At 39.2% G+C, this 24,264-nt stretch overlaps 1 protein-coding gene across 1 annotated transcript in view; it reads left to right on the top strand.

Moving 5' to 3' along the window:
- The window catches only part of LOC135479878 (retinal guanylyl cyclase 2-like), a 51,506-nt gene extending 27,917 nt beyond the window's left edge, over window positions 1-23,589 (top strand). Inside the window, exons 6-17 of the mRNA XM_064759784.1 lie at window positions 8,856-8,927; window positions 10,046-10,202; window positions 10,742-10,891; window positions 11,461-11,632; window positions 14,249-14,389; window positions 15,078-15,270; window positions 18,213-18,387; window positions 19,029-19,127; window positions 20,939-21,030; window positions 21,953-22,032; window positions 22,872-22,886; window positions 23,286-23,589. Of these exons, the coding sequence (XP_064615854.1) occupies window positions 8,856-8,927; window positions 10,046-10,202; window positions 10,742-10,891; window positions 11,461-11,632; window positions 14,249-14,389; window positions 15,078-15,270; window positions 18,213-18,387; window positions 19,029-19,127; window positions 20,939-21,030; window positions 21,953-22,032; window positions 22,872-22,886; window positions 23,286-23,589 (1,650 nt within the window). The remainder of the gene's footprint in view (window positions 1-8,855; window positions 8,928-10,045; window positions 10,203-10,741; window positions 10,892-11,460; window positions 11,633-14,248; window positions 14,390-15,077; window positions 15,271-18,212; window positions 18,388-19,028; window positions 19,128-20,938; window positions 21,031-21,952; window positions 22,033-22,871; window positions 22,887-23,285) is intronic.
- Window positions 23,590-24,264: the final 675 nt, after the last annotated feature.

Raw genomic sequence — 24,264 nt, 5'->3', positions numbered from 1 at the left:
AAAAGATATAATATCAAAGGTTTGATAGATGATCTACATGGAAGCGTGTGATTTAGCAAAGTCGAGATGAGAAATTCCCTGACAGATTTTCAGTTTAAATACATGTACCCATAACTCTTCGATGTTTTGATGAATAAATGGGCAATCTCTCTTCGGCGAAAGTATTTCACTACAAAGATTCCCGAACATATACAATGAGAATCTGCGTACCGACCCGAAGTCAATAATAGTATGGTTTTTCACGGAAATTGACGAGTGAAGACTACACTGAATTCGTTAATATTGTGTGCATGCGAAAACGGAGGGTGCGACGTCAGACGTACGAATGACGTAGTTCTACTGAGCCATGAGGATGAATTCAAGCGAGGACAGCATATGGACTAAGTTGCATAGTTGCCATGTATGGCGGAGAGGTCGCTTTATCTTCTATGGCTTCAGGGTAGCTTATTTCAACCAATCGTCGGTTTTAGTGCTATGTCACTAAAACACCATGGTCTAGAGACATCAGTCAATACACGTCACAAGGCACCATACATCAACTGTTAATGGGACTTATACTTTAAATTCTGACCCATGACTATTTGACGAATGACTTGAGGGAAATATTAGAAACAGAAACAACTTATATCATTTTAACCCTGGATCAGAATTTACCTAGGGATATTGCCGTAGCTGTCCGTTGCTTTAAAAACATGCTATCTCTTGAGGGCTTTACTCAAGGTATAACAAACTTATATGCTTATTTCATTTCCTGTGACGTTGTCATTGGGTAATTTATTTTATTAGCTATGTTTTGTGACAGGCTTGGCGATTTTCACTAAATCTTACAAGAGATATGCACCAGATCATGTAGAAAAGCCCTATTGATTTTTAGCAACCGTAGTGCCTATTTTAGCAAGGTCGTTGAACCTGCGTTTACTATTTGGCAACTATAAACTAACAACGATTGAATAAACCTATAAATAAATCTCTTGTCTATTACACAATTAGCAGGGAAACACATTATCTTGTCTATTACACAATAATCAGGGAAACACAATCTCTTGTCTATACACAGTTATCAGGGAAACACAATCTCTTGTCTATTACACAATTATCAGGGAAGACCATCTTTTGTCTATTACACAATTATCAGGGAAACACAATCTCTTGTCTATTGCACAGTTATCAGGGAAACACAGTCTCTTGTCCATTGCACAATTATCAGGGAAACACAATCTCTTGTCTATTACACAGTTATCAGGGAACACTATCTCTTGTCTATTGCACAGTTATAAGGGAAACACAATCTCTTGTCTATTACACAATTATCAGGGAAGACCATCTCTTGTCTATTACACAATAATCAGGGAAACACAATCTCTTGTCTATTGCACAGTTATCAGGGAAACACAATCTCTTGTCTATTGCACAGTTATCAGGGAAACACAATCTCTTGTCTATTGCACAGTTATCAGGGAAACACAATCTCTTGTCTATTACACAATTATCAGGGAAGACCATCTCTTGTCTATTACACAGTTATCAAGGAAACACAATCTCTTATCTATTACACATTTATCAAAGAAACACAATCTCTTGTCTATTACACAGTTATCAGGAAAACACAATCTCTTGTCTATTACACAATTATCAGGGAAACACAATCTCTTGTCTATTACACAATTATCAGGGAACACAATCTCTTGTCTATTACACGGTTATCAAAGAAACACAATCTCTTGTCTATTACAAATTATCAGGGAAACACAATCTCTTGTCTATTGCACAATTATCAGGGAACACCATCTCTTGTCTATTACACAGTTATCAGGGAAACACAATCTCTTGTCTATTACAAATTATCAGGGAAACACAATCTCTTGTCTATTACACAATTATCAGGGAAACACAATCTCTTGTCTATTACACAATTATCAAGGAAACACAATCTCTTGTCTATTGCACAGTTATTAGGGAACACCATCTCTTGTCTATTGCACAGTTATCAGGGAAACACAATTTCTTGTCTATTGCACAGTTATCAGGGAAACACAATCTCTTGTCTATTGCACAGTTATCAGGGAAACACAATCTCTTGTCTATTACACAATTATCAGGGAAACACCATCTCTTGTCTATTACACAATTATCAGGGAAACACAATCTCTTGTCTATTACACAATTATCAAGGAAACCCAATCTCTTGTCTTTTACACAGTTATGAAAGAATCACCATCTCTTGTCTATTACACAATTATCAGGGAAACACAATCTCTTGTCTATTGCACAGTTATCAGGGAAACACAATCTCTTGTCTATTACACAATTATCAGGGAACACAATCTCTTGTCTATTGCAAAGTTATCAGAGAAACACAATCTCTTATCTATTACACAATTAAAAAAGGAAACACAATCTCTTGTCTTTTACACAGTTATGAAGGAATCACCATCTCTTGTCTATTACACAATTATCAGGGAAACACAATCTCTTGTCTATTGCACAGTTATCAGGGAAACACAATCTCTTGTCTATTGCACAGTTATCAGGGAAACACAATCTCTTGTCTATTGCACAGTTATCAGGGAAACACAATCTCTTGTCTATTACACAATTATCAGGGAAGACCATCTCTTGTCTATTACACAGTTATCAGGGAAACACAATCTCTTATCTATTACACATTTATCAAAGAAACACAATCTCTTGTCTATTACACAGTTATCAGGAAAACACAATCTCTTGTCTATTACACAATTATCAGGGAAACACAATCTCTTGTCTATTACACAATTATCAGGGAACACAATCTCCTGTCTATTACACAGTTATCAAAGAAACACAATCTCTTGTCTATTACAAATTATCAGGGAAACACAATCTCTTGTCTATTGCACAATTATCAGGGAACACCATCTCTTGTCTATTACACAGTTATCAGGGAAACACAATCTCTTGTCTATTACAAATTATCAGGGAAACACAATCTCTTATCTATTAGACATTTATCAAAGAAACACAATCTCTTGTCTATTACACAATTATCAGGGAACACCATCTCTTGTCTATTACACAATTATCAGGGAAACACAATCTCTTGTCTATTGCACAGTTATCAAGAAAACACACTCTTGTCCATTACACAGTTATCAAGAAACACCATCTCTTGTAACTGTACATAATAGATTTTTTGTATTATACAGTGCATTTTTATTGTCATCTGTTTCAAATCATTTGTTTTTACTGATTTCTTTGGTTTTCCACTTGAAGTTTTAATTCATTGGTCTCAGTGGCCTTCACTGGATCACATCACGACTGTGTTTCGTTCTTTTTATGTTGTTGATTTTTTTCAAACAAGTCCAAACAAAACAGGCTCACAATTGTTGATCTGACGATAAAATAAATCCACATGCGTGCCACAGTTCTCGATCCGAACTGCCACTCGGTGCGGCTCAGTGTTTTTTCCGCACCTTCACACGAGCTGGTTTCACTCGGCTGTGGTAATTCCGATGAGTGTTGCGGGAAGCTATTCGAGACCACAACCCCACGTTTAGAGGGTCGATCATGATCCAAAGACGGATTCGCTTATTAGCTCTCGACCGGCACTGCGGTAGACTGCAGTGCTGGGGTCATTGTGAGCTCTTCTTGACCGCATCCAGTCAATTAGAGCAGAAAGATGCCGCTAGGAAATGGTCGGGATGGAAGCGTCTCTTTTTTTTCACGTACGTTTGTGCGTGGAAGGGGAGGGGAGGCCGCATGCACAGTTCATTTCACCAGTCCTCTGAGAAACACTTAACATGTCTGTAGCCTTTTATCAACCAATTTGCCGTCGGGACTTTTTCTTCCTGGCCCAAAATCAGTAAATTGACTCTATTGGAAGTCTGATTTCCTGCATAGGCTTGAATGCCAGAGAATTAGGGGACTAAAAGTGTTTTGGTTTTTTGGCCTCGATTTGGTCGTTCTTTTGGACGAAGAAATGAAGATCACTGATTCGCACAACGGTGGATGGCCTTCTGGTCGATTCTGCAGCTAAGGCAATAAAGATGATAACTGAGGGCATCGAAGACACCGTCAGAAGTCATTAACGGGCGTGAAATCAAATGTTGAAATGTGCTCACCCAACCATGCCTCTGCACAATGTTAATATTCGTTCAGGAAGCATGTTCTGGGTGTGGTTGCACTAAAACCTCAACACAGAGCTATAAAAAATCAAGTATATACCTTCAGAAGTCGTTCTGTGCAATATAACAAAATGTTGTTGTGACTCGATTTTATACATTTCAACATTCTGCAGTATTCTGTGTTTATGCAAATGTGAAGAAATATTGCTGGGACCCGATTTTACACTTTGCAACATTCAGTAGTGTTCTGTGTTTCTTCAATGTGAAGACAATTTTCATGGAACCGACCTTAAACAATTCGACATTAGGTACAGTCACCTCATATGACAAAGTGTTGTTCGAGTTCTGACATGACCATCGGCGCCACCTAACAAGCAAGCTAACTCGTTGCTTTATTTGGAAAGGAATTAGTATAAAGTAGACACCGGTTTGGAATGCTCTTCGTTTACCGGGACACACAAAAGCAGAGGCTGTTTTTTGACTGTGCTACAACATTGCACACTTTGACTTTTGACCTTGACTTCCGGGCGTTAGCGAAGAAATTCCTGTCACAACGCAGGTGTCTTGCTTATTACGTCACTGCTCGTGAGCTGGGACTAAGTTCATGCTAACCAGTAATAAAAATTTATTTTGAGTTTGCGGTGAAGTTGTTTTTTTTTCTTGGCGCGAAAGCCGTGTATTGAAAAGTATCGGTTATGTAGCAGATGTAGAAGCTTACTTTGTTATACGCTCATCATGTCAACGGTTAGACATGGCCCTTATCAATAATACGCGTTCTCTTCGGTGTACACATTCTGTCTGGCTCACAAATTTCCAAACTTAATTCATCAAATAAGCAATGTACTTCCTTTTTGCAGTTTTTGGAGCCACAGATGTCTGCTAACACATATCCTAGCAACATTTGACTACAAAAATATTATTTATAATATTTTTAAAAAGTAAATGTTTGAAAAACGAAGCCTTGCTTCTGACAGATTAATCACCAAGATTCGTCTGCGTTGATAAGCACAGTGAAATCGTTTTAATTTGAAATGGATGACACAATGTCGGCAGTACACCAAACATATCATGACGAGAACATGTTTAAACCAGGGGACAGTATGTTTGCAGAACACTGGGATATAGTGAAGTTACAAGCCATAAGGGAAAAGAGTTGGAGGAGAGTGGCCGAGACTGACCATTGTCTTATGGAAATGTTCTTGACTACAACTTTGGTAATCAATCAATCAGTCAATAAACCAAATAAATCAATCGGCATTACGAACGTCAATAATATAATTTAGATTGACATTTTCCGACATTTTATGACATATTTTGACAACCTCTAATAGCAGCCATGTACTAATTAAATCTTTTCGTGATTGCAAATTACTTCAAAGGAGAAAAAATGGTCTAATTATGCTTCAGGAGGGTATAAAATTGTGGGTTAAGTCATCATAGTTTATAACTATTAAGCTATTGCCATCTACTCATATTTTAAGATTTTGGGGCAATGTCCCTACAATTGTTATAAAATCACTCTACTTGCGGTTTTGTACACATTTCAACCGTTCCCAAAACATCCGTACATTAATGAATGTAACGTTTGATTTTTATGTTGTGATAGGCAGCCTAGTATGTGTCCTAAGTTATACGAACGTATAAAAAGTCTTCTCGGCTCCCTTCTTGAGGCGTAAAAATGCATTTACCAAAAGCCCCAGTGGCCAGTCTGGAAATTAGGTAGAGAGCAGTTGTGACGCGAATGGTGAGGCCTTTCAAAATAAAGTGTAACGATGACGTCATTTCTGAAAATGTCTTACAACGGATGGGAAATATGTATAAATTTAAAGGGGTTTTATTTTCATGTTTTGGGCATAACTTTCTGCATTTTCCTACAAACCATAGCCTTTTCCTCTTCACGTATCCTTTAAACAGGAATTAGGTAGATTACTTTTTTAAAGAGTTTCCTGCATGAGTAACATTAGAAAGATAGGCGCTGGAATGGAGACATTCCGAAATTAGCCGTGAATCTATTAAATACGAGCAAAGTTCTGCCCAACTCATGTTTGCCATTTCATTTCAGACTCTGAATTGCTAATGCGCATGCTTATTCCAAATTATAGTTCACAGGATGACAGTCTTGATAGTAAAACTGCCACGTGGTGTCTTGTTGCACTTGGCATTGTGAAAATGTTGTGGTAGTTGATGATCTACCGGCTGTTACTTCAACAATTTTCAAAATATTCCGGCAGAGTTTGTTTCTTTTTTACGCAAAGACAAATTAAAAGCGGAGGAAATAGGTGTACGGCAGAAGGGAAATGTGTAAGAGCTTTAAGGCTACAAATACAGTGTTCTGAAAACTTCTATTCCCCGTTTGATGTGGTCTTTGACTTCGCCTCTAAGACTTTCATATTTCCCAACGGAGCTTTGTTGTGGTGTAAATGGCACCTGCTGCGGAAAATGAAGTTTTACGAACTGTTTGACAATGAGGTTAACTTTTGCACGCCTTTTCTCACGCGATTACTCGGCTACATAATAAGCAATGATGGTTAATGTGATCCGAGAGAATAATTCACGTGAAATCCCGCGAGAAATGGAAACAAAGCTTTGATGTGCCTTGTTAGGCACTGTGGCCTGCATTGTATGACTGTAGACCACGCAAAATTTTACATTTACTTACATGTTAGCCTTCATCGCACCAGCGTGCCAATATTTCCCCACGCCCCACGCTACTTAAGCCTGGTTTTTGTCGCCCTTTTGGACAAACATGATTGAAAGAAACGCTGGGCATGCTCAGCGAATGTTTCAGGATCAGATTATGACACAGCAGAATAATCCAGATGTCCCAGAATACCTCTTTGTCCATCTTCCTGTTCACCCTTTCCGGTACATTAAACCGACTAATGCCTCTCGTGCACGTATTATCGTCTGTCAATTCAACACCCGCTTCATCATCAAAACCAGCGAAACCAACCTCATAATTAAACCATTGTAAGAAATGTTAACCTAATAAACATAATATATCACAAGAATGATTTCTATTGTATCAAGCAGTTTGTAAGGCTAATTTAATCATCCTATTATTAGGAAGTATGTTCCATAACGTAAAAAAAGTAATAAAAACATTTCAATGCATGTGTTTTTTGGTAAATAACGTATTTTATGTTATACTTTTTTTTTTAATGTCAAGTCCAGCTCATGCTGGCTTCCTTTCCGGCTGTACGTGGGAAGGTCTGTCACCAATTTGCAGATGGTCGTGGGCTCTCCCTGGGCTCTGCCCGGTTTCCTCCCATCATAATGCTAGCCGCCGTCGTATAAGTGAAATATTCTTGAGTACGGCGTAAAACACCAATCCAATAAAATACGTGTAAGGGCAACCAGTTTAAGACTTTACTGGTCAATGGAGCCTCTCTTTTATGGACATGTTTTCAGCTCATCCTCGTTTTCCGTTTAGTCCAGAAGGATTCCTTCGTCGTCATATGACTGAAAAATTGTTAAGAACGACGTTAAACCCCCAAGCACTCATTTACTCATCCATTTAGTCCACTGACGTCTCTTCCTGACTTCTCCCTCGGATTAAAGCAAATTTTGAAATTTAGGTCAAAGAGTTTGGTTTAAAATAACGCCACAACAGAAAATTGCTTCCTTCCAGCATCGACTCATGTATTTTGGCTTCTGACCAGGTAATGTCAAGCCGCCATATTGTTAACCCCGTATAGGCTTGATGACTGAGAAGATAAATTATACGCCCATGCATTCAAAGGCCGCTGTAGGTGTCAGCGTGATGAGTCGTTGCAAACGCTGGAAGCCCCTAGATTAAAATGAATAAGATGATGAGAGTTTCGAATGACGCCACTTTGGCAACATTGTAGCCATGTTTGATTATCAGCCAAGGTGATAGAAGTGATGCAGGTTGAGTGCAACAGTGACTATAGTTAACCAAATGTTTGTGATGACAAAGATGAATATAATGATGGTGATGCTCACGATAAAGGTGATGATGTGGCTAATGACAGTGACAGTGATCATTATCATTATCTTGAGACCCGCCCCGATGGCTCACTTGATAGAACGCGTGCTTCGAGGATGGTAGATCCAGGATCAACCTGAGACGTTAAAAGAGGAAGTTGTAGCTGCCTTTCTTGGCGTTCACCATTAAGGGATAGTGTAACGGCTGGTTGGCCAATATCAGTATAATGACACGGGTGGAGCGTTTTTGTTTTGTTTTTTTTTTGTTTGTTGTACGACGTTAAACCCTAAACACTCACTCACTCATTATCTCGACACTGAGTATTTTACATTGATAGCGTAAGATTATGAGGAAAATATAAAGATGATTTAATGATGCGAATGATGAAAATAGCCATATTGTTAATGATGATGTAAAGATCTAAAATGATTAAGGTGATGAGGTAGTTGTGACGACGGTGACTATGATGTTAGTAAAGTCTTCGTACTTGCTGTGAGCTGAATGGTGCAGCGAGACACATGAACGCGGGGAGAGACACACGTGTCCTGCCTTACTCACGTGCTTTACTCGTGTGGCCTGCCTTACTCACGTGGCCTGCCTTTCCACCACCTCTATGTACCCGGTATGAATCATAACACCAGCTCAGTCCAATCCATATCCATGACAACCGTTATGTCAAAACTGTTTTGTTTATTTTTTTATCGTGTTATATTCTGGATCAATTTGTCCGATTGCCGTGTAAAAAGAACTATCTTTTTTTTAGACCGTTTTTTTTTTAAACCATCCATTGTTTGCTCCTCTAGGATGTGATACAAAACGAAGATATAAAACTCGACTGGGATTTTAAGTTGTCCCTCCTGACAGATCTGGTCCGGGTAAGTATCCTTCATCACTTTTTTTCAAATGTTAACCTGCTGTGTATTGGACAATTGAATGACAACCTTCAAAATCTCCACCGTATTCTGTGTCTCTTACCTTGATATCTTGAATATACAAAGAGAATATCTGTCTGTATATATAATCGGTGTGTAAGAAAAGCTTCCAGCTTAACGTATTATAAATTATTGATTTTCATTTGAAACTCATCTTTGTCTTTTTGGGATGGATATCGGATATATATGTGACTCCATCAACCTTTCTGAATAAGTGGCAGGATGACTCCCGGTTAAAACATTTTCCAGAATAATTGGTTTTCATTTGAAATTCATCTTTGCTTTTGTATTATCTAAACGCCTCACCATGTCGTCATGTAACTTTGTCAAATCTGTAGCAAAATGCATTGTTTGCATATCGCTTATCTACACAGATTTTTTCGTTCAGAATTCTGGCCAGATAACAACTAAAATGGCCATCTTGACTTTTCCCAAATAAAACGCAGAGTTTTTTTTTCGGTATTTTCGGTTGTGGCACTATCTTTTTTAGCTTCTTTGTCTATGGGCATGTCGCAATACGTATCTCTAATGTACATGAGATGAGTTCGGAATGAACTCAAAAAGCCTCTAGTAGCTTTTACTAGATGTAGGGATCCCTCCTGATTTCAAATCAGCCTTGGTTTATAGCTGAAAAGATACAATCTCCTCCCCATCTAAGGCCAGGACTATATTTAACCTCCGCTTCTTGGTAATGGGGCTGGGATTGTTTAATACGCTGGCTCTTCGACGCTGACACGCTTAGACGTTGAGATCTTACTCCGCCATGCCCACTAGCTATAAAGTAGGAAAGGTTAAAAAAAAAAGGTGATGCATTAAATTCCTATCATCGTCAAGGTCTCCTGTCGCTCTGTGTAGAAATGAAGCTTTAATCAGCTCCCCAAATCCGACCTCTATCCTCTAAATTAGAGCTTGACGCTAACAGACACGTTTCCAGATAGCTAAACTATCGGACTGTCGTTAACCTTAAGCTCTAAGTACGTCAAGTCGCCTGTTGTCAAAAACACCGGGAGCAATAGAGAATCCGAAAGGTTGAAATGTCGAAATTGATGGTTGTCCCACAGGGCCTGCGTTATATACATGGCGGCCATTTAAAACACCACGGGTTCTTGAAGTCCAGGAACTGCGTCATTGACAGTCGGTGGGTGCTCAAGATAACAGACTACGGCATGCAGGGAATACTCGCCACGTGCAAGCTAAGCAGGGACCTTGAGGCCAGAGGTCAGTTGTAGCTCCTATGCGGCTTGTAAAACTGATTCATTGATGGATTAAGAGAAAAAAATCTCGTGTGTTTTGAATATTTGAAAACAACAAACAACATCTTGATATGAAGAACCTGTCACAATGCAGTAATTGACACATTTAGGCCTTTGTCCCATCAATAGTTCCCTCTCTATTATGGTTTCATCCCAGGTAAGGTTTCCTCCCGTTTAAGATTCGTTCCCATTTATAGTTTTCTCACAAAAACTGTGTTGAACACTGTTAGGTATTAAATAAGTAAATGATTCATTTGTTTAATCAGTGAGTCAGAAAGTTCTGTCCTTCATTACTTTTCAATTGATTCAGTAATTACTGTTTTATATCACCCTTTATTCACCCCTTAGCTTATTTATGGGACCAGTTTTCCGATTAAGTGTTAAGGAAGCCCAGAATATCAAATGACCAGTCAGAAAGATTACTCAAGTGGTTTTAACAGGGTATAATAACGCAATACTCAAACACCAACAACAACAATAATAGTTTGTTTCTGCCGTTTTCAGATTTGTTATGGACTTCCCCGGATTTACTAAGAGACCCCGTTCTTATACAAAGGGGTAACGAGAAAGGCGACGTATTCAGTTTTGCCATAATTATGCAGGAGGTAATCTTACGGAGCAGTCCTTACAGTACCACGGGACTCTCACATGAAGGTTAGTGTTCAACGTGTCTGTATCGCTCGGTCTTCTTCTTCCTTTCTCACTTATGAAAATAGGTATCTGCTCACTGCCGCTTATAACATCCAACTGTCGGCTTCACTTCTATAAACAGTATGTGTTCTCAGCAGTTTTCACTTAACAACGCTCTGCTTTATTTATTTATTTATGGTGTTTTACGCCGTACTCAAGAATATTTTCACTTATACCACGGCGGCGGGCACTACTGTGGGAGGAAATCGTGCAGAGCCCCGGGGGTAAATCCCACAACCATCCGCTGGTTAACAGCGTTCTGATTCACTACAATATGCCACTATATATATCTGACTTCAGTTGCGAATTTAAGGCTCGGTTGAGATTGTTTGCGCAGTAATACCTGTGACTGGGGGATTATCGCCGTAAGAATACTTCCCAGAAGTGTCCCCCAATTCCTTGCGGTTTTCTCTCTGTCTGTTAGTGTTTCTCAATCCCCATTGTATCTCCCACTTTGATTCAAACACCGTCATCAACATTCCACCTCCTTTTGCTTTTCAAAATAAAGCCAACTTTTTTCCCTTCCCTCTTAGAGATAATCCAGAAGGTCCGAAAGCCCCCACCTCTGATCCGGCCGTCGGTATCTCAGCAAGCGGCCCCGCCACAGTACATACAACTGATGAAGCAGTGCTGGGCGGAGATGCCCGACATGAGGCCAGACGTTGAACATATCTACCAGCAGTTTAAGGCATTCAACCACGGCAAGTAAGTACTCAGGGTAGAGTAATGAAATGGTTGATGGCTCTGTTGGTGTGCTAAGTTGGTTCATACATACCAGGAGAGGAATATATCTACCAGCTGTTTACAACATGTAACGGGGGAAAGTGGCTGAGAGGGCTTGAATCATTAAATACTCGATTTCTTTATTGGTAAGGCTCCTTGGTTGATACTTTCGCCAGCAAGCTGGCTAAGAGGACAACATTTCTCTTTAAGTGACATTATAAGTTGGAGGGTACTGTATTGTAGCAATAAGGCATATCTGATGTAGTGCCGCTTTTCGCCCTGCTCCCTAGATGTCGGGTGATACTTCATTCAAGCTTTTCCTAACTCAGTTGTTCCTAGCATTCCTCTAATCTCACATCTGTTTATGTCGCTATGTAATAAAACAACATCATTAACGATAACAGTTTTGTACGACAAAATTGATGTACGAAGTTTTGTGAAAGTGTCCCTGTCCCCTAAACACATCATAACCTCTTTCATATTTTTCGCCAAGAATTTCCCTCATCTGCTTATCCAGCTATTTAAAGTTTGTATTTGAAGTTTGTATTTGAAGTTTGTATTTGTTTTTATTATTTTTAAAATCATACTCATAAACTGTTCTCATACACGGCGCATTATAACCAGTATGTTATGGGTTAAGGGGACCGAAATACTCGGAGTAAACCATCAACCTTTGGAAAGGTACTGGTGAACTTTCCCACGTGTAATACGTGTCATAGTGGTGAACGGTAAGTGCATGGTGTTTAGTGAACCATGTAAAACTACCCCGCTGTTGACCTAGTATTGCAAACTAAGCAGGGTAACCTTAAAAAGCAAATCTACCAGAGGACGGTGTTGAACCCATTTCTGTGGCCCAAGTGCCGAAGGTTAAGTGTGTAAGCCACACGACTCACGGCCGTCTTCCGTCGTGATTTGAAGCGTCAACGGTTTCCATCAAAACCAAAGCCCGTGACCTAGCGGTTAAAATGGTAGTGCAGGACAATAACACAGGAGCCTCTCACCACGTTGGAAGGCTCAAGCTGCCAGCAACCTGCGTAAGGTTTGTTTCCGCCATAATGCCGACCTCCGTCGTATAAGTGAAATAGTAAAATACCAATCAAAGAAATAAATACACAAACAAACCCCGTGACTGTTGGAATTATGAAAGATCACATTTGTATGTGACCATTACAACCACACTTGTTGAAAGCATTTTCATGTCGACAGATGAAATCGTTAGATTTCTACACAAAGGTTGTTGGCTGTTTTGTTAAAGAATTTTTCCTGCAGTACTCAATTTATACCGCCAAATGTTTGAGTTGAACAGCCGAAGGTTTAAAGTAAATATTTGTATTGATTTAGTTGAGAGCTAATTGCCGTCATAACGATTTATTTAAAACGGATTATTTAACATGGCTGTCGGTATTCAACCAATGAAAAGCGCATATTCATAAGGAGAAAAATTGATTGGGTATATGTTTTGTGGAACAGTCACTTAATAAAGTCAGATGTTGAAGCTGCCTGATTGAACTAAATATTTGTTTTTCAGCGAAGTTCTAATTGTCTTCGTACCGATTTATCTAAAACACAGCGCTTAATGCGGTCATCTCTTACGAGCTGTGTTACATATACAACAGCGGGATATTCTAAACCATCAAAACAGCATTAAAACAGGTGAAAAAATGTCGGAATAAATATTTTACGGCAGGCTATAAAAACAACCAAAAACTGATTGTTGCAAAAGAAGGAAGGCACACGTATACAAATGCAGTGGATAATGTCGCGCACGATAACAGTTCCATTTTTAATATAGTCTATAGGGCGTACACTGGATTTTAAAGAATTAAAGGATTAAAACTTGTTAAAGAGACCAAAAAGAACGAACTGACTTAAGGCTGAGTTTTTATGCTGTAATACTTATCTGTACGACCTGTGTTTGTATACCCGTACCTAATACCATTATGCGTGGGAAGGTATCTCAGCAACCTGCGGATGGTCGTAGGTTTCCACCAGGCTCTGCTCGGTTTCCTCCCATTATAATGCTGGCCGCCGTCGTATAAGTGAAATATTCTTGAGTACAGCGTAAAACACCAATCAAATAAATAAAATAAACTAATACCATTATGTATTGAATTAATTACAATAAGCCGACGCAAAACTCCGCCTAGATTATCGTATGTCCCAATAGCTTCTCTGATTGCCATTTGGAAAATAAATGCCAAAAACAAATTTTGTCACGTATGCTGTCCATATAGTTAGATGTGTACAGTGGCCGAGTGGTGAAGAAGGTTGAGTTTCAATCCCTGGAATACATCAGATGCAACGACACATGGGTCGTGGGTTCATTGCTATTGTAGAACAGGACATTTTCTGCACATCTGTTCGTCAAACCTGGGAAAGATCACCGTTAACTTGACACTTCTCTACCTATGAAACTGCCCGCAATCGTAAAAGTGAAACATTCTGTTGTATGACGTTAAATATCGTATTATTGTCAAAAAAAAGAAACAAGTAAAGATCGTATGCAGTTATTCCTCTGTTACGGCTTACTTCAGTTGGGAGTGGGCCGTCCTATCAATCTAGTGTTTGAATTATGAACCGTCCCCTGTTATCTTACAGAAAAATGAACATCGTGGACACAATGTTTAAGATGTTGGAGAAATACTCGAGTGACCTTGAGGAGATAGTACATAACAGGACAACCCAGCTGGAGGAAGAGAAGAAGAAAACGGATCAGTTACTCTTTAGAATGTTACCGGCGTAAGTTATATAATCTGACACATGTTATATAATGTGATTCACGTGATATAATGTGATACGTGTTATATAATGTAACTTGTCCAATCATATAATGTACATCTTGACTTACTCATGGTTCAGGGTTTAAATCTCATGTAAGCCATGTATATATCCATGGTGAAATGAATATTGCAATATTACATGTAGTGCTTGACGCATCCAGAACAAACGGGATTTTATTAAAAGTCGGAGGTATATCCACCGTCTGGAATTTTTGGCCACCTCGTCGGGCATGTAAACAGTTCCAATCAAAGCGCAAATGACTTACATATTTTGATTAATGGTATCTTATAAGCTAGCATGGTACACCATTTGGATGTTGATTTAATTCCTTGCCCAGACATTCCTTGCCTCTTTCCATCATCACTGTAAAGTGTTGATCGCTTCTCCCTGCAGGAATCCGTCCCAATTTCTTACCTTATATACTTTTCTAGTTCTTCGGTCCTTTGAAGCGTTTTTTTTTTTGTAAATTTTTTTGTGTGATTATTGAAATGAAACATCCAGCTTGCTTCACTGCTGGTATACAAATGACCGTATGTTTTGGAAATAAGTCTTGCCATAAATGACCCGAACGTTCATTTTGGCTCACGGCTGGTGTATGATTGCCGATTTAAACGTCTCCATACGTCTCGTCTGTCTTTATCCCCAGAACCGTTGCCGAGAGCCTGAAGGTTGGCAGACAAGTAGAGGCAGAGACGTTTTCGGAAGTGACTATCTACTTCAGCGATATTGTAGGTTTCACCACGATCTCCGCCATGAGCACCCCGCTGCAGGTGGTAGACCTTCTGAATGACCTCTACACTATGTTTGACGCCACAATTGACATGTACGACGTTTACAAGGTGGGTTTATGTAACACAAGAGGGAATTTTGAAGTCTGAAGTGGTACAATGATTTTCACCAAGGAATTTTATCGATTTGTTTTGTCTTGCTCGCCATAATGCTAAGGAGCAACTGAATTAAGTAAAATGTTAAAGCCATAAAGTCGAATGTCAATTTTCAATGACAACAAACTAAAGTCATTCCAGGATTTTGTCCAAGTGCAGTTGAAGTGGAACGATGTTTTTCGCCAAGGGATTTTATTGATTTGTTTTGTCTGGCTCTCCTGAATATTAAAGGACATACTGAAATCGGTGAACTATTGAAGCCATAAAATGTCAGTTTTAAATGTGATGGTCGATGACACAAAAACTGTCCACAACATAAATATACAGAAAGAACATGTGAAGTGATACAGTGTTTTTCACCAAGGGATTTTATTGATTTGTTTCGACTCTCTTACCATAATGCTAACGGACATACTGTATTCAGAAAATATTGCAGCAATAAAATCAAATGTCAGTTATCATTGTGATGGTAGATGACAATAAATTTTCCATTCCTGCCTTTATCTGTGACGAGGATATGTGGCAAAACTGCTCACGAGTACTCGTGTATTACAAGAGAGCAAGGGCCAGTCTGGCTTTTATCCGAATCACCATTGCGTGGGAAATGGCAAACTGCTCACGTGTACTCGTGTATCACATGAGAGCAAGGGCCAGTCTGGCTTGTACCCGAATCACCATTGTGTGGGAAATGGTAAACTGCAATATTTTCTTGTGATACACGAGTACACGTGAGCAGTTTACCATTTCCCACACAATGGTGTTTCGGGTACAAGCCACACTGGCCCTTGCTCTCCATTTCCAACACAATGATGATTCTGGTACAAGCCAGACTGGCCCTTGCTCTCTTGTGATACACGAGTACCCGTGAGCAGTTTACCATTTCCCACACAATGGTGATTCGGGTACAAGCCAGACTGGCCCTTGCTCCATTGTGTGGGAAATGGTAAACCGCTCACGTGTACTCGTGTATCACAAGAGAGCAAGGGCCAGTCTGGCTTTTATCCGAATCACCATTGAGTGGGAAATGGTAAACTGTTCACGTGTACTCGTGTATCACAGGTGAGCAACGGCCAGTCTGACTTTTACCCGAATCACCATTGCGTGGGAAATGGTAAACTGCTCACGTGTACTCGTGTATCACAGGAGAGCAAGGGCCAGTCTGGCTTGTACCCGAATCATCATTGTGTGGGAAATGGCAAACTGCTCACATGTACTCGTGTATCACAGGAGAGCAAGGGCCAGTCTGGCTTTTACCCGAATCACCATTGCGTGGGAAATGGTAAACCGCTCACGTGTACTCGTGTATTACAGGAGAGCAACGGCCAGCATGGCTTTTATCCGAATCACCATTGCGTGGGAAATGGTAAACTGCTCACGTGTACTCGTGTATCACAAGAGAGCAAGGGACAGTCTGGCTTGTACCCGAATCACCATTGCGTGGGAAATGGTAAACTGCTCACGTGTACTCGTGTATCACAGGAGAGCAAGGGCTAGTCTGGCTTGTACCCGAATCACCATTGCGTGGGAAATGTTATTCAATAAGCGTTTATATCACGACTGTAATTTTCAAAATGATTTTATTGTTGTTGTCTGGTCAGATAAGTCGCATAAGGTAATCCACCTTGAATAATAATCACGGTTACGTAATCGCCAATTTCCAATCTTAGTTGATCATGTTTTATTCCAATGCGCAGGCTTTACGCCACCAGTTAGACAACAACACGGCGCAACACATCATCGCAAAGACGGAAAGGAACAACGTATTACAAAGTCTAATCCCCAAATTTATGTAAACGGGACTAATTCCCAGTTTCTTTATATACATTATGCATCATTTACATGGCACAGAACAAGTCTTTGAGCTATACTGATGCCAGCTTATATCAGGGTATCTTTATGTATTTTCGTTGCACAAGTCACTTTTTTTTTTCATTTAAAATCGTAATACATTTACTTCGCTGTATAATATATACATAGTAAAACTGGCACATAAAAGAATCAAGAATGAAGCCGGCCTACAGCATCTACTTCCCTTACACACGCCCACGCAGAGACTTATATTAAAAGAATCGGTAAAGTGTGCCACAGAAGAAAGCAGAGGGGTAATTAAGAGATATGAATTTTGCTTTTTTTTAAATTATTTGGCATAACTTTCTTTATTTCTCTTCAAACTAAAATGTTTGCTTTAAAGTTCCTTTTCATATCCTTCAAGTCACGCGAGTCCTGCCTTTTAGCAATATGTGCGGAGAGTACAGAAGACGCGACATCATGTTTCCGGTTAGAGTAATGTGGCGCATTTCATGGCCTTGTTAAAATTCCATCGTATACTTGATTTATGGACAAAGCAAGCCTCTGTGAAAAGTAGACGTAGCCGTTTAGATCCGTGTCCATCCGCCTCTTCGAAAATAACTAAGGTTATATTACTTGTTGTCGTTTCCTTTAATGGTTGTAGGAACCACATGCTACATACTCTGACATTACCCGGTGTAAATTATTCTGTTTTTATTCCTCAATGTTCACGATATATATGTAATATACTTTTGTTTGGCTCTAAAGATTTAAATTACGAAGATAATAAACTTGTTTTTCAATATGTGCATAAATTTATCAATGATACAGAAAGTTTTTATGACCATGGTAATGGTAATAACGACGTTAACATTGTAAATAATAATTAATTTATTTCAACTTATATCTGAAATATGTATTCTCATATTTAAATGTATGCACTTCTTTAGCTATTATGCTGTTAATTGATGCTTTGAGGAGATCTCCGTAGTAGCCATTAGGCTGTGAGAAATCCTCGTTAAATAAATAAAGAATTAAATTAAATTATTAGGTCTACTGCATTTCACCTGTTTCTTTATCACGACCCTCTTTCACCATCTGTTTATCAGGTAGAGACGATAGGAGACGCCTACATGGTAGTTAGCGGACTTCCCACTCGAAACGGAAATCGGCACGCGGGTGAAGTGGGAACCATGGCACTCGATCTTCTCAGCCAATGCGGAACCTTCGTCATACGTCACATGCCGGAAGTGCCATTGCGCCTGCGCATTGGACTTCATAGTGGTGGGTGGAAAGTTAAGCCGATTTAAGTACTGTAATATCCGGCCTAAGCATCGATTGAACAAAGCTTTTTGATTTACAATTTATTTTTGATCCGTGCAATGAAAATTTTAGTAGATCCATCTGAATCACAGATGGATTCAGAAAAGCCTTGACGCGAGTAGGAAGCAGCCCGAAATAGCTTCTGATCTTGGCCATGCCACGAATTCGTAATGTGAATTATACATGAAAATCAATGAAAGGGACAATACTTTTGTAGATGCCACCTTGTTACAAATAATATACGCGATGCGTATAAACTAAAAAACGTTCTGATGATGTGGTTTTTCTTTCCAAACATTGTATTATGTAAACCTCAAATTTCCATTGTGTCACCTCAGCTCTGTGTTGCCTCACCAGCTAATTGCCTCCCCATCTACTTGCCTCACCAGCTAATTGCCTCCCCATCTACTTGCCTCACCAGCTAGTTTCAGGCATTTTAATATTCACCTCTCCACATGAGATCCGCCACGTTGCTTTGTTCTGGATTTTGGCCTCGCGTCTCCATAACTCTCCCTCCATCATCTAGTCAGTAGAAGAGATACAATACTGTATCTGTTCGCTAACCAATTTTGTTTAAGTTACTGCTGTTTACAAATCCACAGGTCCATGTGTGGCTGGTGTAGTGGGGTTGACCATGCCCCGGTATTGTCTGTTTGGGGACACAGTCAACACGGCATCCAGGATGGAGTCTACAGGAGGGGGTAAGACCTGCATCACAGACTACTTTGTCCTCCCTTCCATACCCTTTACAGAGTTTGCATCTCTCTCTGCGCTCGATTTACATCACTGCCACCACCAGACAAGCTTGACCTTCGAAGCCAGTGTGTCGAACGTTGTTCACACGCGGACTTATTATGAGTATTGTAGCACAGAATCATATCCGATGTCCGTTAGAATCAGGTTGTGCATAGGTATACATTAGATAAACAGAATTCATGCGTTTGACGTATTAATAAAAACAAAGGTTGAGGCAGAGTTCTTGTGTTTTTCTGACATCACTTCTGGGCTTGACCTTGACTTTAATTGCTATTGGTGGCAGTGATGTAAGGCGAGCGTACAGCGCGGTACATGCCCTGCACATGGTTCTTGGGATGGGAGTGGGGGTGGTGATTGTAAACCGAACCACCTCTCCCTATATCATAGGTCATTGTAACCCTTAGAGGTTACATATGTTCCCGGCAAATTTCGTCCATATCATGCAAATGTTTGTGACTTTTGAAAATGAAAACGTACACTTTTTATTTTGTTTAAGCCTTTGTGATCTGTGAAACTTTACATGGCCTCAGCTATAATTCCAAGGGGAAACGGCAGAAAAAAAACTTAGTGGATATTAATATGAACGCAAACTTAGATATTGCCGGCATTCACGCTGCTCGTCCTATGAAAGTATCCCTGCGGTTTTTATTGGGGAGGAGGGGGCGGGGCGATGGTGGTGACATCAGCTCTAGCTTTCTTTCATTTCACTCATGTGTGTTTCGAAGGACGAATGGCGAATGGCTGTGGCTTCCTTTACCATTATTCCTGATCGCGAAGTTAAAAAGTTAAATGAGAAGAAAACTTAAACTACAAACAAATACCATTGAAAAGAGTAGGTGTGTGCCATAAAAATTCTAATATGTACCTCAAGATGATAAATCATAAATAAAGTCAGCGCCAAAATCCACTGTGGGCGACTTCATTTTGCCTAAGAGCTATTACTGAAGTCTTCTGTGTTAGGGGGAGAATTGCTATCGGAAACCTCCGAAATGCACCAGACAGAAAAAAAATGTGCTCTTTTCAGCCCATAGGGTATGTTTTTAAGTTTTCTTCCCCTTTAAAGCGTCTTGAGTCCAACAATCAAATATGCTCTGGAGCCAAAACATAACATCTGGAGTTGCATTTACAAAGCCAGTTTGGCCTCAAGTCCTCTCCAATATAAAAAAATTTGAAGCCGGATGCTGAAATTTGACTAGAATTGCATTACTACAACAAGGAATCAGAGGCCAACATTGTATCGAAATGATATATATTTCTATGTATCGTATATCCGAGTGACTAAATACGTGTTTATTAAATTCGGGTTGCAATTTTAGCCTAAGTTCGAAACCGCTGTGTGACATAGCCGCCTTTATTTAATACATTTATGTTAAAACTATCATCAGGACATGCCACTGAAAAAAACAGGACGAAGACTTTAACTTTGTGCTAATAACGTCTTAGCAACTGGTCAAAATGCGGATATCTGAAATAATAGTCTCTTATCGGCTACTTGATCGGGGAATAAATCAATGTCCCTCATGTTGGCCAAGATTACTTTCTTTATTCTCTTTTAGTGTCCATAAAACAAGTGAGGATTTATTTACTAAAAACATTTTCAGGAGTAAACTTAATTTCCCCCGACTTAATGAATCAACAGAGGCAATTCTAGTTGAATAACTAACACGAGTTAATCTTCTGTCTTTAATGAGTACCACATCAGACAATATATACTCTTGCACTCCTATTATGTTTTGTCTTGTTTTACGTTTTTAAGCATTTCGGGTCCACATTAGTCAAACCACCAAAGATAAACTTGATGAACTGAAAGGCTATAAGACAGAATATCGCGGAGAAGTGGAACTTAAGGTGAGATATTATTTCTAATCTTTTCACCTCATGGACTGTCATAAAGAAGTATTGATAAATCCCATGGTGATACATGTATCTGGTTGTTATGTTAGGTGGGGTTAAGTTGTCGATACACAATTTGGCGCATAAGAGTAAACATGAGGCATGTTAACAGTGAAATTTAAGTGGTTCCTAAAAGCTGCACGTTGTACAAACCAGGCAAGCAATAAAATGGTGTCTTCACACCCGGTTTTGTTTTGGGGTTTTTTGTGTGTGTGTGTGTGTGGGGGGGGGGGGGTGAGGCATACTGCACCGGGGTAAATATGAGCAGTAAGGTAAGTATGGGTTTTGGGTGTTTTAGTTTGTCCGTCTCTCCTCATATATTGCTACATTTTGATAAAATTTTGAGTGTAGATACATTCTGTAGTCTTTCAGACAATGTTCAAAAACCGTTTCGAAGAACCGTTCCTAAGTTGTTTGATGATTTATTTGATTCTGTCATAGATGGGACAGTTCCCAAGTAACTTGCCAATGATCGGTGGTTTTCTGCGGGCACTCCGCTTTTTTCTACCCATAAAACTGACCGCCATCGTATAACTGAAGACTTCTTTAGTATGGCGCTAATCCTCAGTCGAGGAAATAAGTAAATCAATTTTTATTGGACCTTGGTTTCTGTGCAGTGTATGCTTGAAATTGTTTGTAGTCCATCAGATTAAGTTATAAAGCCATCTTAATTCATGCATAAAAACACATGAACAGACAAAAGGCCACGTACTTTACCTCTACACTAATTCATAATTAACAAAAAAAAAACACTTTTGAACATAAGACAAATTTTTTGGCACTGTTAAATAAAGCGTCTGGAGTGCGGTACATTTTTGTCTTCTGAAATGTTGCTGTTGATGTTTGTACTGGTAACATCTCGTTGTATTTATTGTAGGGCAAAGGAATGCACAAAACGTATTGGCTTACGGGTAAAGAAGGATTCGACAAGCCGCTCCCAGCACCTCCAGAAGCCGGGTAAGACTCGATCGGCAAACATATAAATGATAAATCGAGCAGCCTGATAGAAAAATGTGATTATGTCAGAATTGGATACCTACTTACGATGCTCAAAATTTACTCAGAAATTTCCAAGTAGCGAGATATTTTTCAGAACAAAACACTTGTTACATGTTCAAAATGTTAACATCAACGTTCAAACACTAAGTGCTCAGACGAATTTTCAAATTTCACTAGCTTTGTGGAATCATCTAGCGGTTATTTATAACTAGATTTTTGAAAACGGAGACTGTTGTCTCAGGTGAAAGTTGTCTCAAGTGAAAACCACGAAAATTAAAATGGAAGGAAATTTTGAGGCATTAGTCATGAATTGGTAACATATTAGTCATAAACTGGTGACGTATTAGTCATGAATTTTTCACGTATTAGTCATGAATTGGTGACTTATTTGTGATGAATTGGCGACGTATTTTAGTCATGAACTTGGGACGTATTATTCATTAACTGCTGACGTATCAGTCATGAACTGGTAACGCATTAGTCATGAACTGGTGACGTATTAGTCATGAACTGGGGACGCATTAATCATGAACTCGGGACGTATTAGTCATGAACTGTTAACGTATTAGTCAGGAACTGGTGACGTTTTAGTCATGAACTGGTAGCGTTTTAGTCATGAGCTGGTGACGTATATTAGTCATGAGCTGGTGACGTATTAGTCATGAATTGGTACCGTATTAGTCAAGAATTGCAATAGAACCGTTTTTATGGGCTAAAAGGATAGGCCATTGTCGTGAGACAAACATTCTTGTATTCAATAACATAATCTCGTGTGGTCTTTTTTTTTTAAATCTCAGCGAGGACAATCATGGGTACGTATAGATAAAGAAATCAAACCATAACGATATTATAGATTTTTTTTATCTCAGATTAATGTACGTGTTCATGTAGTGTACAACATTTGTAACTTCAACTACAATTGAGACTAGCCATCCCTTGGCCTCTTAAAAGGAACAAAGGTGGAAATTTCACAATATGCAATGTCTGTCATTTCCACAAGTTACCAAGGTCCGAAAACACATTCCCATGAATGAGCTCAATGTGTCATGTTTTAACCATAATCTTCAGGTCAGTTTAGGGTGTTGTTTTGTTGTTGTATTGTTGTTGGATGTGTGTGTTTTGTGTCTGTGTGTGTACTTTTGTTTATTTTTATCATTTCTTTTTTCATATTATGAACTATTTGTCATGAATTTATTTGTTTTTGTTTCCAGTTTGGCGTCTGTTATTCCCACGAACAAAGAAGGAGAAGCTAATCCTAAATCCAAATCCAAAGCAAACCTGGCCGATCTTGTTGGAGCCCTGAATACCCTGCGAAAGGCCGCAATGGGCCGAACGAAAAACAGTAAACCCGACGAGACATCATCGCCAACAACTAATGTGGCTACCGAGAAAAACACAGGGGTTTCCTCTAGACCCTCCACAGAGGGTCAAGTATCCTTGACCCCTATAACGTTGGAAGAAAGAGACACGCCTCCTCCCCCGCCCGTTGAACTTTCACCTCTGAGAGAGTTGTGATCTATCTTATGTTGCATTAGTGAATTAAGCTCTGACAAAAAGAGCTTGAAAGTGTTGTGAATTTCCTCAAATGTGTATTAAACGCATCAAACCGTCCAAACCTATTTAATATTCTTCATGTGAAACGACATGAAAGTACAATGTAAAAAGTCTATAAAGAGAAAGGTGTTTAATTTTATGGTCTTATGAAATCAAACTGTTCAATTTCATGTCTGTGTGGTGATTGATGTGTATTATTATAGCTTAATATAGTTTATAAATTACTACAAAGTGAATTGATGGCATTTCAATTTTGATTCATTCACACTAAGCGATGTTAGAGGACCTCAAACCTTTATCTGGCTGTGTTCAGTTTTTTTCGAGTTTTTCTTGTTAAATATAACGTTTCGCCCCAAAGCAAAAAACGGTATAGTTAGTTATAATAATAAGTGTCATAGCTCTGTAATGTGGAACCTTTCCCGCCTAACCAAGGTAGATCTTCTCTGCTGTTACGCTGTAATGCTTGTGAACTACGTCTAGATTTTACGTGCACAACTACACAGGCACTGTGACGTATTACACAGAAGCAGAAATAAGTACACAGTTTGGACCGACTTGTTTTAGATGCAATTTTTTCCCTACTTGTATTTGTAATATTTTTATGCTAGGTTATTGAGTGGAATATTTGAATGGATT

The sequence above is a fragment of the Liolophura sinensis genome, chromosome 12, assembly GCF_032854445.1.
Source record: "Liolophura sinensis isolate JHLJ2023 chromosome 12, CUHK_Ljap_v2, whole genome shotgun sequence".
Taxonomy (NCBI): Eukaryota; Metazoa; Mollusca; class Polyplacophora; order Chitonida; family Chitonidae; genus Liolophura; species Liolophura sinensis.
This window is presented reverse-complemented; position numbering and strand designations above follow the sequence as displayed.